Source organism: Oncorhynchus keta, chromosome 30 (genome assembly GCF_023373465.1).
Source record: "Oncorhynchus keta strain PuntledgeMale-10-30-2019 chromosome 30, Oket_V2, whole genome shotgun sequence".
Taxonomy (NCBI): Eukaryota; Metazoa; Chordata; class Actinopteri; order Salmoniformes; family Salmonidae; genus Oncorhynchus; species Oncorhynchus keta.
Window position 1 is genome coordinate 33,661,245 of NC_068450.1, and position 15,459 is coordinate 33,676,703.

A 15,459-nucleotide genomic window follows, 5' to 3' on the forward strand; every position below is an offset into this window, starting at 1 on the left:
CCTTGCAGGTAACTATGGTTGACAGAGGAAGAACAATGATTCCAAGCACCACCCTCCTTTTGAAGTCTGTTATTTGAACTCAATCAGCATGACCGAGTGATCTCCAGCCTTGTCCTCGTCAACACTCACACCTGTGATAACGAGAGAATCACTGACATGTCAGCTGGTCCTTTTGTGGCAGGGCTGAAACGCAGTGGAAATGTTGTTTTTGGGGGATTAGGTTCATTTGCATGGCATAACATTCTGGAGTATATGCAAATTGCCATCATACAGAGGCAGCAGACTTTGAAAATTAATATTTGTGTCATTCTCAACTTTTGGCCACGACTTTATACAGTACCAGTCAAGTTTAGACACCTAGTCATTCAAGAGTTGTTGTTTTTAATTGGATTTTTTTTTTTTTTACTGTTTTCTACATAGTATAATAGTGTAGACATCATCACTATGAAATACCACATACGGAATCATGTAGTAACCAAAAAAGTATGAAACAAATCAAAATATATTTTAGGTTCTTCAAAAGTAGCCGCCCTTTGCCTTGGTGACAGCTTTGCACACACTTGGTGTTCTCTCAACCAGCTTCACCTGGAATGCTTTTCCAACAGTCTTGAAGGAGTTCCCACATATGCTGAGCACTTATTGGCTGCTTTTCCTTCATTCTGCAGTCCAACTCATCCCAAACCATCTCAATTGAGTTAAGGTGGGGTGCTTTTTGGAGGCCAAGTCATCTGATGCATCACTCCATCGCTCTCCTTCCGGGTCAAATAGACCGTACACAGCCTGGACGTGTGTTGGGTCATTGTCCTTTTGTAAACCAAATGATAGTCCCACTAAGCGCAAACTAGATGGGATGGCGTATCGCTGCAGAAGGCTGTGGTAGCCATGCTGGTTAAATGTGCCTTTGAATTCTAAATAACTGACCGTGTCACCAGTAAAGCACCATCATACCTTCTACATGTTTCATGGTGGGAACCACACATGCGGAGATCAACCGTTCACCTATTCTGCGTCTCATAAAGACAATCCCAAATTTGGACTCCTCAGACCAAAGGACAGATTTCCACCGCTCTAACATTGCTCATGTTTCTTGGCCCAAGCAAGTCTTCTTCATATTGGAGTCCTTTAGTAGTGGTTTCTTTGCAGAAAATCGACCATGAAGGCCTGATTCACGCAGTCTCAACAGTTGATGTTGAGATGTCTGTTACTTGAACTCTGTGAAGCATTTATTTGGGCTGCAATTTCTAAGACTGGTAACTAATGAACTTATCTTCTGCAGCAGAGGTAACTCTGGGTCTTCCTTTCCTGTGGTGGTCCTCATGAGAACCAGTTTCACCATAGCACTTGAAGGAACTTTCAAAGCTCTTGAAATTGTCTATTGACTGACTTTCATGTCTTAAAGTAATGATGGGCTGTCATTTTTCTTTGCTTATTTATATTCATGCCATAATATGGACTATTTGGTAAAATACCATCTTCTGTATACCAACCCTACCTTGTCACAACACAACTGATTGTCTCAAACGCATTAAGGAAAGAAATTCCACAAATGAACTTAACAAGGCACACCTGTTAATTGAAATGTGTTCCAGGTGACTACCTGAAGCTGATTGAGACAATGCCAAGTGTGCGACGCTGTCAAGGCAAAGTGTGGCTACTTTTAAAACAAATCAGAATCGATTTTAGATTGTTAACTCTTTTTTTGGTTTCTACATGATTCCATGTCTTATTTCATAGTTTTGATGTCTTCACTATTATTCTAAAAGGTTGAAAATAGTACAAATAAAAACCCTTGAATGAGTATATGTGTGTCCAAACTTTTGACTGTGTGTGTTATTTAATCCATGTTGAATTCAGGCTGTAACGCAACAAAATGTGATATAAGTCAAATGGTATGAATTAGAGGCTGACCGATTAATCGGAATGGCCGATTTAATTAGGGCCGATTTCAAGTTTTCATAACAATCGGAAATCGGTATTTTTGTGCGCCAATTGTTTTTTGTTTTAATTTGTTTAACACCTTTATTTAACTAGGTAAGTCAGTTAGGAACACATCCTTTTTTCAATGATGGCCTAGGAACGGTGGGTTAACTGCCTCGGTCAGGGGCAGAAAGACAGATTTTCACCTTGTCAGCTCGGGGGATTCAATCTTGTAACCTTACTCACAGTTAACTAGTCCAACTCAATAACGACCTGCCTCTCTCTCGAGACTGACAGCCTGTTATGCAAATGCTGTAAGCCAAGGTAAGTTGCTAGCTAGCATTAAACTTATTTTATAAAAAACAATCAATCATAATCACTAGTTAACTACAGGGTTGATGATATTACTAGATATTATCTAGTGTGTCCTGTGTTGCATATAATCTGACTGAGCATACAAGTATCTAAGTATCTGACTGAACGGTGGTAGGCAGAAGCAGGCGCGTAAACATTAATTCAAACAGCACTTTCGGGCATTTTGCCAGCAGCTCTTTGTTGTGCGTCAAGCATTGCGCTGTTTATGACTTCAAACCTATCAACTCCTGAGATGAGGCTGGTGTGACTGAAGTGAAATGGCTGGCTAGTTAGCGCGCGCTAATAGCGTTTCAAACTTCACTCGCTCTGAACCTTGGGGTGGTTGTTTCCCTTGCTCTGCATGGGTAACGCTGCGTCGGTGTGTTGCTAGTTCGAGCCCAGAGAGGAGCGAGGAGAGGGACGGAAGCTATACTGTTACACTGGCAATACTAAAGTGCCTATAAGAACATCCAATAGTCAAAGGTTAATGAAATACAAATGGTATAGAGGGAAATAGTCCTATGATAACTACAACCTAAAACTTCTTACCTGGGAATATTGAAGACTCCGCTTTCATATGTTCTGAGCAAGGAACTGAAACGTTAGCTTTCTTACATAGCACATATTGCACTTTTACTTTCTTCTCCAACACTTTGTTTTTGCATTATTTAAACCAAATTGAACATTTATCTACTTGAGGCGAAATTGATTTTATTGATGTATTATATTAAGTTAAAATAAGTGTTCATTCAGTAGTGTTGTAATTTTTATTACATTTTTTTAATCGGCTGATTAATTGGTATCGGCTTTTTTGGTCCTCCAATAATCGGTATCGGCGTTGAAAAATCATAATCGGTCGACCTCTAGTATGAATACTTTCTGAAGGCACTGTATTATATTGAGTGTGTAATGTAGTGTTTTATTTTGTATACAGCAGTACTGTGTCTAAGAGTTTCCCCCCCCTATCTTCCTCCTCAGGCACAATTGGATTCTTTGCCTGCTTCTGGTTTGTAAATAAAATCTACAGTGTGGTGAAGGTGGACTAACGGAATGAAGGCCGGACTCCCTACTCTCCCAGTGCAGCGCTTTTACAGTGACCACTTTGAGGAAAGGAAGCCCTTTGAATGACTTGAAAACATCACGTCTCAGATCTAGAGAGGTGAAGCCCTCAAACTTGATATGTTGCGGTCGTAATTATTTTGGCTTTTACTATCTAAGATTAATTGACATTTGGATTTGACTTGCACCTTGATCTACGAGGTGAGTTCCAAAGGTCTAAGTTAGTGGGTGACTGGTTAGGGGAGGGTGGTGAAGGATGTTCCAAAATGATGTTTTTCCCCATTTCTAATGTAAAAAAACAAACAAAAGTACTTTATTTTGCTTTTATATTCTCAGAAACCTAAACTTATATTTTTATTTTTCACCAACTCTGCTGTATTCAGAAGATGTGTTGATACTTAAAGAATGTCACCTCTATGGATCTGTCCTTTACAAATGTTCTGTTTTGTTTTGTTTTTATATTTGTTTGGTGAGGTGAGGACGGGCTGTAGCATCCTAACCATTTAATGACCTGTACTATCGTTTTACAGTAATGGAATCTGTATAAATATCTACAACTGACTCTGCCATGAAGAAATCTGTTTATTTTTATGGCTATATTTTGGTTGATATGAAAATAAGAATATGTAGTTAGAAACAAATCTTTACCGTAGATGAATTTGCTATAACAGTAGAAATGTAAGCCAAAGCTTATGACTCATGTTTTTGTTTGGATTGTAAATGTCTCACACAGCACAGGAGAATACAGCTTGGTGGATGATGACGATACAGTATACCACATTTAGACATTTCTTATTCGCTAACTTTCACTAGATGCATAAAACCTCTATTCTCTCGGATGGACATTTTTTTCCCACCTTTTTAAAGGGGCAAACCGAGATTGGTACATCCGTTTAATTTGGTTAAATCATATACAGCTGTTGATTTATTGACAAATATAACATGCCCAGATGTTTACCAAAATAAGTGGCGCTGTGACCGCTTTTGTTTTTCAATCCTTGGATTGCCCCTTTAAAGGCAAAGCATCAATCTCACTGCCACTCCATGGAAGGAGTTCTGATCAGCGTTGTTAAACTCTCGCTTTATTAATTTATAAATTAACTGTACACAAGCATCCTCAGACCATGTTGAGAGGAAAAAAATATATAGAAATCTTCACAAATGTCTAGTTTTTTAAGAAGTACTGCATATTAACATTATTTACTTTAGTGTCTCTATTTTACATGTTCAACGGGAAACATATCACACAATACTTTACAATGGTGTTGGTGATGATTGTCAACTAGCACTCAAGGTCAATTACCTTTAAGCAAAATGGCTGAAAATCGAGATTCTCAGCACTCAGTCTTTTCACTCATACTTAACACACTTCAGGCTCTCAACAACATGCATACAGATCACACTTACTGAAGGACTTCCTCTCAGAGCAGAGATGACCCACTGCTGAAACTACTATATTGACTGTTTGTTTGTTAGCCAACAATTCTGTGATGAGCTCTCAGATGAACTTGCTTTAGATTGAACAATTACACTTGAAGTACTATTTTTTTAATTTTTTTTAAAAACAAGTATTGGATCCTTAAGTCCAGGGGCAGAGACTGCTCTTTCTACATGTATAGTCGGGTCCATAATTACTTGCACTCTTGATGAGGGGGGAAGACTGTATGAAATAAGTAATACAATAATGCATTAATACATATCAATTGTATTAGTATAAAATCATTTCCCAATTGTATGCTAAAACAATTGGGAAATGATTTTATACTAATACAATTGATCGGATGATTAATTCAAAATGATTGGAACCCCTGTTTTCAATAAGCCAACACCCTCCCCTTGTGAGGATAATGACATACTTTTTTCTCAAATGTTCTATGAGATTGAAGGAAACATTGGGAGGGATCTTAGACCATTCCTCCATACGGTATCTTTCCAGATCCTTGATATCCTTAGATCTGCTCTTATGGACTGTCCTATTCAGTTCAAACCACGGGTTTTCAATGGGGTTTCTAGTACAGATACTGTGATGGCCATTGCAAAATGTTGATTTTTTTTGTGGTCAGTTAACCATTTTATTTGTAGATTTTGATTGCTGATTGGGGTTATTGTCTTGCTGGAAGATCCACTTGCAGCCAAGTGTCCTGGTACTTGGTCAAGTTCATGATGCCGTTAACCTCAAGGGCCCTAGGACTAGTGGAAGCTAAATAGCGCCATAACATCAAAGATCCACCACCATATTTTACCCAAGGTATGAGCTACTTTTCTGCATATACTTCTGTTTTTCAACATCAAACCCACCACTGGTGTGGGTAGCCAGAGCTCTATTTTCATGTCATCTGGGCAAAGCACCTATTCCAATCCAAGTGCCAATGACGTTTATCAAACTCCAGGCGGCCTTTTATCAAGGGTGCCAATAATTATTATTGGGTCTGACTTCATTCATTCCATGCCTTTGAGGAATACCGAATCGGTATGTGCCCATTTGTATTTACAGAGCATTCGGAAAGGATTCAGACCCCTTGACCTTTTCCACATTTTGTTACATTACATCCTTATTCTAAAATAGCTTTTTTTTTTTATTCATCAATTTACACACAATACCCCACAATGAGAAAGTAAAAACAGGTTTTTAGAATTTTTTGCAAATGTATAAACATAAACTAATCACATTTTACATATGTATTCAGACCCTTTACTCAGTACTTTGTTGAAGTACCTTTGTCAGCTATTACAGCCTCAAGTCTTCTTGGGTATGACGCTACAAGCGTGGCACACCTGTATTTGGGGAGTTTCTCACATTTTTCTCTGCAGATCCTCGAAAGCTCTGTCAGGTTGGATGGGGAGCGTCGCTGCACAGCTATTTTCAGCTCTCTCCGGAGATGTTAGATTGGGTTCAAGTCCGAGCTCTGGCTGGGCCACTCAAGGACATTCAGAGACTTGTCCTGAAGCTACTCCTGCGCTGTCTTGGCTGTGTGCTTCGGGTCATTGTCCTGTTGGAAGGTGAACCTTTGCCCCAGTCTGAGGTCCTGCGCGCTGGAGCAGGTTTTCATCAAGGATCTCTCTGTACTTTGATCTGTTTATCTTTACCTTGATCCTGACTAGTATCCCGGTCCATGCTGCTGAAAAACACCCAAACAGCATGATTCTGTCACCACCGTGCTTCACCATAGGGATGGTGGCAGGTTTCCTGCAGACGTGGCTCTTGGCATTCAGGCAAAATAGTTCAATTTTGGTTTCATCAGGCCAGAGAATCTTGTTTCTCTTGGTCTGAGAGTCTTTAGGTGCCTTTTGGCAAACTCCAAGTGGGCTGTCGTGTGCCTTCTACGGAGGAGTGGCTGGCCACTCTACCATAAAGGCCTGATTGGTGGAGTGCCGCAGAGATAGTTGTCCGTCTGGGACTTTCTCCCATCTCCACAGAGGAACTCTGGAGCTCTTTTAGAGTGACCATTGGGTTCTTGGTCACCTCCCTGACCAAGGCCCTTCTCCCGTTTGCTCAGTTTGGCCGGGTGGCCAGCTCTAGGAAGATTCTTGGTGGTTCCAAACTTCTTCCATTTAAGAATGATGGAGGCCACTCTGTTCTTCAATGCTGCAGACATTTTTTGGTACTCTTTCTCAGATCTGTGCCTCGACACAATTCTGTCTCAGAGCTCTACGGACAGTTCCTTCAACCTCATGGCTCAATTTATGCTCTGACATGCACTGTCAACTGTGGGACCTTCTATAGACAGATGCGTGCCTTTCTAAATCATGTCCAATCAATTGAATTTATCACAGGTGGACTCCAAACAAGTTGTAGAAACATCTCAAGTATGATCAATGGAAACAGGATGCACCAAATCTCAATTTCGAGTCTCATAGCAAAGGGATCGGAATAGTTATGTAAATAATAACCAGTTTTTGCTTTGTCATTTTTGGGTATTGTGTGTAGATTGATGGAAAAAAATATTGTATCCATTTCAGAATAAGGCTGTAAGGAAACAAAATGTGGAAGGTCAAGGGGTCTCAATACTTTCCCAATGCACTGTATGTACATTTACTATATTGAAAGTTTGAGACCATCAGTATTTTCAGAGGTCTCAACATGAATCTAGCTATAGTACTGGGTTTACAGTTCTCTGTAACCTGTTTCAAATCGACTAATAGTCTGACCTCCATGCCCTATGCGCTGATAAAGTGCAAAGATAAAGTAACACCAATACTTCTATGGTATCTACGCTATACAGAAGCGGCTAAGTGAGCGGATGTGGTCAGTGGAGCCCTACCAAGAAGCATTTCCACGTTCAGGTAACGGAAGTTTGTGAGAGCTCCTCAGCCTCCTTTTGAAACTTCGAGATGAGAGGGCCAAACTGGCTAAGGCAAACATGAACAGTGTAGCCTTCAGAAGGCTTGGTAGAGCCACATCCACTTGGTAGTAGAGGGGAACAGTCAATGAGACACTGCACAGCTCTCTGACGAGGTGCTTTGAGAGGGAGCCAGACGGTTCAGCCTGCTCAATAGGCTTTACGGACTGGCATGGACACTCCACCGTCCCCATAACACCCTGAATTAATTGGCTGCACTGGCAGGCTGCATAGACTGGCTGAATCACAGGGCACAGATAAATGGGGGATATTGGCTAGATGAGATGCTGTTTGGGAAAGGCAGCATGATTCTGGTGCTGAAGTAGTGATCTAGACTAATGAATCAGTGGTCATGTTGAGCCCACTCAACCATCTCTTCCTTGACATCAGGTGTTATACACCATGGGCAGGGTGAGTGGTAATGGTTAATACACTAATCATGCTCTCCACATAAGATAAGCAGAAGCTGTCACCAAGGGGAAATTGTGTTCTGTAGCAGCATTTGCAACACTCAAATCAAATACATTTGTGGCATGATATTTTCAAGTTGATATGATAGGTGATCTATTTCGTGGCACTTTGACAGAGATTCCCTCTAGAAACACTCCCCCTTCCCTTTATATTTCTCAATGGCTAATGTTATATAAAAGCATATTTTTGAATGCACAAAATGATCAATAAATACACTTTGGTGACCTTGTCTAGTGCTCTCGTAGACATAACAGTAGATGTGCATTTTTCAATTCCGCGTCAACCATGACCTAACAATAGGAGAACCAACAATGGCTTTTCAAGGAATATACTGCAACTCAGGTTGCAATTATTTTCCTGGAACCATGTCTATGGCAAATAAGCATTACTAGGTCAATCTAGCCATCAAAAATACAACAACCCTGAATAACAACAAACAGACAATGTCAGAATGGATAACCCTGTAGACTAGAAGGCAGATCTGCTCAAGTTGAACCATGCTGAATAACCATGATGTCTTCATTGGAGGTGAAAACAGCCACATGAAAGACAAGTCAACCCCATCTCCCAGGCTGTTTCTCTGTAGACTGTTCTACTTGGTAGTGGTGTGGACAGTCAGCTCTCTCTCAGAGCTCAGGCTGGTGGTCTCTTTGCGGGTGTCCCTGGACCTCCTATCCATGGTGGGGGAGGAGGAGGTAGCCTCTGTGGTGGTTCCCTCCTCCCAGGTGCGGAGGGGACAGACACGTGTGGGCAGGTTGGGGAGCGTGGAGCGTCCGTCGGTCACGGTGAAGCAGCTGTCCTGGGCGGAGTTGTGGCAGGGACGGCCCTGCCTGCAGAGCGGACCACACAGCAGGGCCAGGAACTCCTTCCTCACGCTGCGGTGCATGTAGCCGTAGATGTAGGGGTGGAGGCAGCACTGCAAGAAGAAGAGCACCAGGGCTAGGGAGGCTAGCCATGGAGGCACAGCAGCACTGGAACGAATGGAGACCGTGTTGAGAACACTGTATGGTCCCATGCTCAGGATGTACGAGGCCATGATGACAAACACCACCCGGGCTGCCTTGCAGTGGTAGTGGAAACGTCTGTGCCTGCCCCGGATGGGGTACCCCCCGGCTGAGAAGGAGTCCAGGGGTGGGGGTGCCTGTTGGGGTGGGCGCTGGGGGCTGCCGGGGCAGGGGGCCTGGGGATTCGGAGGCAGGTTGGGCTGGGACTTAGACTGGGTCTGGATGGGGTGCACAAGGGCGTTCTGCCTCCTAGCTGCCCTGAACACCATCCAGTAACAGCCCAGCATGATGAGCACCGGCAGCCAGAAGGAGCAGGTGGCAACCAGTACTGAGTAGGATAGGCTGGAGGACCACACCACAGAACACATGTTATGCTTGCTGTCAAACTCTATGGCTCCCCAGCCATAGAGGGGCGGCGTGCTCTGGAGCAGACTCAACACCCAGGTGCAGGCAATGAGGTTGGTGCCCAGATGAGGGGTCATGCGGGTGGGGTAGGACAGCGGGTGGATGATGGCCAGATAACGGTCCACCGACACCACGATGATGGTGTTCACCCCGGCGAAGGCAAACAGGTGCATGAGCACTATCAGGGCCTGGCAGAAGCGGGCATCCAGGGGCCACACACCAGGCACGGTGGCAGCGATGGCGAAGGGCATGACCAGCACAGTCTGGAGCAGGTCTGCCAGGAGGAGGTTGAGCACGAAGCGGTTGGCCACGTGGAGGAGCTGAGGCTTCCTCTGGAACACTAACAACACCACCACGTTACCAAACAGAGACACACACACGATGGCTGAGATCAGCACCATCTTTACCACGCTGTTGGCCACCGACGGCCAGTCTGTGGGGCCAGGAGGACCAGAGGAACCAGGGTCCCAGGGCACGGTGCTGAAGTTACTGCTCACACCAGGCGCCTCAGAGGTGGACATGCTGAAGTTGGCAGGGTGGGGGAGACAACATGCGTGACTGTAGCTCTCACAGCCTTCACCGTTTCCACCCGATGTCTCACAGGTCCCCTTTTCTGTCAGTCCGTTTTCTTCTTGAAAGGAGAGGATGAGAGAAGACAAAAGCACAAGCTCGAACGAAGGTTTGTCTGCTTTCAAACAGCATGTACTCTCTAATTCTAGAGGACTACATTGTTGAGTCTGATTTAATTTCACTATGAATTCATTCATTTACATTTTTTTTTAAATATTTTTTTACTACAACTTATTAAACAACAGTATAAAATAATATAATTTCCCAATTTTTTGGAGCATAGAATATAGCTAATTATTTAAAACATTTATTATCATACATTCCTTATTGCTCATCTTTATCAAGTGTTTCAATCATTTCAGACCCCACTGTAGCTGCAAAACCATTGCATACATGGTATACCCATGGCAATGTATTTTTGTAACAGCTGCATTAGACCAGTAAAGAGAGTACGAGTGTCTGTACATTTCATTATCTATCAACAGAAACCTGTGCAAATTTGAACCCCAATCGCCAAACACATTCTGACAAAATTGACGACAGTATTATTCCTTGATACCCGACTTGCATTGCAAATAAACATATACAGTATTTTACATAGGCGACTTGAAATTGAGAAGGAAAGGGATTCAAACAACTCCTTCCAAAATGCCAGTTCATCCTTGCTCACTGATGCTCCCAATCAATTAATTTTGTACAATCTAGTCTTCACTGTTGCCAAAACAGCAACAAATGTATCAGTGAGAATAAATGTTTTACCTTGAAATGGCCATCTTTCCTTTGTTTGGGGGCGGGTTCGGTTGAGATGCTGAAGGCTGCAGTGTTTTGGTCGGTGATGATGTTCCGTTCTCCTCAGCACCAGAGCCCTGGTTCCCACTTTGATACCGTTCGATTGTCATCGCTTCGTCGCGCTCCCATTTTAGGCAAGGCTGTATCGTCAATGGCAGCAGCCCCCCCACCCCCACGGCTCAAGCGGCATACGCTTCTTGTCATCACTCAACGGGGAAGAATATTTGGACAAGAATAATCTCCACTGCCCTTTACCGTTTATTTTCATGACAAATCAAGCATTCCTTATGTAACGGACTATGAAATACTGGTTTGTCATAAAACGGACGACACCTGCGCTGTGAGAGCTGCTCATCTGCAATCAGCAACATTTATTTGCCAATTTTTGTCTTTGTTCAAAATGCAAAGACTTTTGGTTACCCCCCAGAGCACCAACATCCATAATGCAGTCCTGATTTAGATCAAAGTATCAGTGTTCTTTCCTGGTGTTGTAGTTCAGTGTCTCATTGAGCGTTATACTCGAAATGTACATTTCCTGTGACCAAATATTACGAAAGTAATTTAATTAAACGAAAATAACTTTCTGGAATAAAGGGCTACTAAACCTGCACCCCTCTGGAATATCCACAGGTGCATCTTGCATAGATCATCAGCTTCAATATTGCAGATAGATTTTACGTTCTATCACACTAATTGTTTGCATAATTTCTAATCTCACACTTTTTTGTATATTTTATTTCCCAACCCTACCACCCCTCCCCTGATTGGAGCAACCTAACGGAAAACAACACTTCTTCTTCTGCTAAGTACCCTCAGATGTCCATCTTTCCCGGTACCATTGAACTTTTTCCTTCTGTAATACATCCTTCTATTTGACAGTGATGTCTTACGAGGGCCGTGAACCTCTTTTTTTTACCTCTCTACAGAGATTGACCAAAAAAGAAATGCTTTACCTAACAGTGTAATCATATTTCTCATTGATTGATGGTGGTTTTTCAGATCTCCTAACAGTACTGTTTGTAGGTCCAACAGAACACCGACATGATAACATAAGAACGACTCCTGCACCCGACTCCATAAACGTGCCACGGATGGACATCACCAAAAGAGATGTATTGATTCCGTTTCCTCGTGGCAGAGTCTGCACAGGGCTGACTGATCAAAGAACTGATTGATGCTTCAATTGTTGTTTTGCATTTGAGTTCATAAACCTTGCATATATGTTGAATTAGTTGAATCGTTGTCAAATATAATAGTAAAATTCTAAAGGTATATACAGTGCATTCGGGAAAGTATTCAGACCCCTTCCTTTTTTCCACATTTTGTTACGTTACAGCCGTCTTCTAAAATGGACTACATTAAATTGATGAGGAATTAATCTACACACAATACCCCATAATGACAAAGCAAAAACAAGTTTTCGAAATGTTTTGGTGGTGACGAAGAACTCGATGGTCACTCTGACAGACTTTCAGAGTTCCTTCTCCATCTCCTTCTCCACAACCGTCTCTGCAGCACTCCACCAATCAGGCCAGACAGAAGCTCTTCTCAGTAAAAAGCACGACAGCCCGCTTGGAGCACCTAGATATAAGATTCCCTGGTCTGATGTAACCAAGATTGAACTCTTTGGCCTGAATAACTAGCGTAACATCTGAAGGAAACCTGGCACCCTCCCTACAGTGAAACACGGTGGTGGCAGCATCATGCTGTGGAGATGTTTTTCAGGGGCAGGGACCGGGAGACTAGTCAGGATCGAAGGAAAGATAAATGGAGCAAAGTACAGAGAGACCCTTGATGAAAACCTGCTCAGGACCTCAGACTGGGGTGAAGATTCACCTTCCAACAGCACAACAACCCTAAGCACACAGCCAAGAAAAAGCAGGAGTGGCTTCAGGACAAGTCTCTGAATGTCCTTGAGTGGCCCAGCCAGAACCCGAACTTGAACCTGATCGAACATCGGGTTCGATATGCCATCCCATCTGGTTTGCGCTTAGTGGGAATATAATTTGTTTTTATTACAGGACAATGACCCAACACACATTTTCGGCTGTGTGTTTAGAGACTTTGTCCTGGAGAGACCTGAAAATAGCTGTGCAGTGACGCTCCCCATCCAACCTGACAGAGCTTGACAGGATCTGCAGAGAAGAATGGGAGGAACTCCCAAATGCAGGTGTGCCATGCTTGTAGCCTGATACCCAAGCAGAATCAAGGCTGTAGTCGCTGTCAAAGGTGCTAAGTACTGAGTACTTAGAAATGTCAAAACATCTGATTTTGCTTTGTCATTGTGGGGTACTGTGTATAGATTAATGATGGGGTTTGGGACAATTTAATCAATTTTAGAATAAGGCTGTAATGTAACAAAATGTGGAAAAAGTCAAGGGGTCTGAATACTTTCCGAATGCACTGTAGCTACACAACAGTATGTGGAGTTGCATGTGTACTATTCCAGTTTGTTGTATTGAATCTCCAATAATCTCAATGGTCTAAATGTTTGAATTATCCAATCAGTTGGTTTAATTAAGTGGGGATCTTAAGGTCTAGGATGTAAACAACATAGCATGTCAGGAGATGGCGTAACAACAGGCTAGGAGGGTGCAGGACACAACCTAGTGACCTCTCTTCATCTATGTTGTATAAGGACAAGAGGTTTACCTCATCTGTCCAGGTTATAGGGTCTGGGTGTTTTTCTTGGTCAGGTCATGTGATCAGGAAATACAGTACCAATCAAAAGTTTGGACACCTCATTCAAGGGTTTTTCTTTATTTTTACTATTTTCTACATTTTAGAATAATAGTGAATACATCAAAACTATGAAATGACACATATGTAATCATGTAGTAACCAAAGAAGGGTTAAAAAAATCAAAATATATTTTAGATTCTTCAAAGTAGCCACCTTTGCCAGCTTTGCACACTCTTGGCATTCTCTTAACCAGCTTCACCTGGAATGCTTTTCCAACAGTCTTGGAGGAGTTCTCACATATGCTGAGCACTTGTTAGCTGCTTTTCCTTCACTCTGCAGTTCAACTCATCCCAAACCATCCCAATTGTGTGATTGTGGAGGCCAGGTCATCTGATGCAGCACTCCATCACTCTCCTTCTTGGTCAAATAGCTCTTACACAGCCTGGAGGTGTGTTTTGGGTCATTGTCCTGTTGAAAACCAAATGATAGTCCCCCTAAGCACAAACCAGATGGGATGGTGTATTTCTGCAGAATGCTGTATTAGCCATGCTGTGTAAGTGTGCCTTGAATTCTAAATAAATCACAGACAGTGTCACCAGCAAAGCACCCCCACACAACCACACCACCTCCTCCATGATTCACGGTGGGAACCACACATGCGGAGATCATCCGTTCACCTACTCTGCGTCTCACGAAGACACGGTCTGGTCTAATGTCCATTGCTCATGCTTCGATGGCCCAAGCAAGTCTCTTCTTATTATTGGTGTCCTTTTAGTAGTGGTTTCTTGCAGCAATTCGACCATGAAGGCCTGATTCAAGCAGTCTCCTCTGAACAGTTGATGTAGAGATGTCTGTTACTTGAACTCTGTGAAGCATTTATTTGGGCTGCAATAGCTGATGCTGGTAGCTCTAATGAACTTATCCCCTGCAGCAGAGGTAACTCTGGATCTTCCTTTCCTGTGGCGTTCCTCATGAAAGCCAGTTTCATCATAGCGCTTGATGGTTTCTGCGACTGCACTTAAAGAAACTTTGAAAGTTCATGAAACTTCATGTCTTAAAGTAATGATGGACTGTCGTTTCGCTTTTTTGAGCTGTTCTTGCCATAATATGGACTTAGCCCTATTTGGTAAAATACCATCTTCTGTATACCACCTCTACCTTGTCACAACACAATTGATTGGCTCAAACTTTTGACAAGGCACACCTGTTAATTGAAATGAATTCTTATAAAGCTGGTTGAGAGAAAGCGCAAGAGTGGAGCAAAGCTGTCATGAAGGCAAAGGGTGGCTACTTTGAAGAATCTCAAATGTAAAATATATCTTGATTTCTGTAACATGTTTCGGTTACTACATGATTCCATATGTGTTATTTCATAGTTTTGGCGTCTTCACTATTATTCTACAATGTAGAAAATAGTAAAGGTAAAGAAAAACCCTTGAAATGAGTACGTGTGTCAACTTTTGACTGGTACTTTATGGAATAATTCATAAATTGACCAATTGACTTGCAGAAACAGAAATAGGTTGGTGTTGACTTGAAACAATCCTAGGTTGAATGTGTTAATTATATTATCATCTGAAAGTCTTCACAGTTGATAGCGTGGAGAAACTAAATCTGCCCAGATCCTCTGCCCAATCCAATTCAACGGTAGCCTCCTCAGCAACATCCTACTACACATCTGTAACGAACGAGCTCTCTCTAAGGTGTCCAGAAGTCCTTTGAAGTGCTGAGTAAGCACTTCCTGTTAGATTTGACTGCATATTAAATGCTGGTGGCCATAGGAAGAAGTTTATCTTCTTCCTCCTCATGGCCCCTGGTTCCAAGGGAGCCCTGTGGGCCCTCCAGCCTGCAGTGGCCTTTGGGATTAC

At 42.6% G+C, this 15,459-nt stretch overlaps 2 protein-coding genes across 3 annotated transcripts in view; one reads left to right on the forward strand and one right to left on the reverse strand.

Moving 5' to 3' along the window:
* LOC118372137 (transmembrane 9 superfamily member 2-like) overlaps nucleotides 1–3,891 on the forward strand; it is an 18,405-nt gene extending 14,514 nt beyond the window's left edge. For both annotated transcript variants that reach the window (XM_035757922.2, XM_035757923.2), the window contains one exon: nucleotides 3,250–3,891. In XM_035757922.2, the coding sequence (XP_035613815.1) occupies nucleotides 3,250–3,317 (68 nt within the window). In that variant the 3' untranslated portion in view covers nucleotides 3,318–3,891. The remainder of the gene's footprint in view (nucleotides 1–3,249) is intronic.
* LOC118372141 (probable G-protein coupled receptor 101) lies at nucleotides 3,643–11,240 on the reverse strand. The gene is made up of 2 exons (XM_052488321.1): nucleotides 10,880–11,240; nucleotides 3,643–10,181 (listed from the first exon to the last, which is right to left on the reverse strand). Exon 2 carries the CDS (start codon nucleotides 10,069–10,071, stop codon nucleotides 8,734–8,736), a length of 1,338 nt encoding a protein of 445 aa, XP_052344281.1. The 5' UTR covers nucleotides 10,072–10,181; nucleotides 10,880–11,240; the 3' UTR covers nucleotides 3,643–8,733.
* Nucleotides 11,241–15,459: the final 4,219 nt, after the last annotated feature.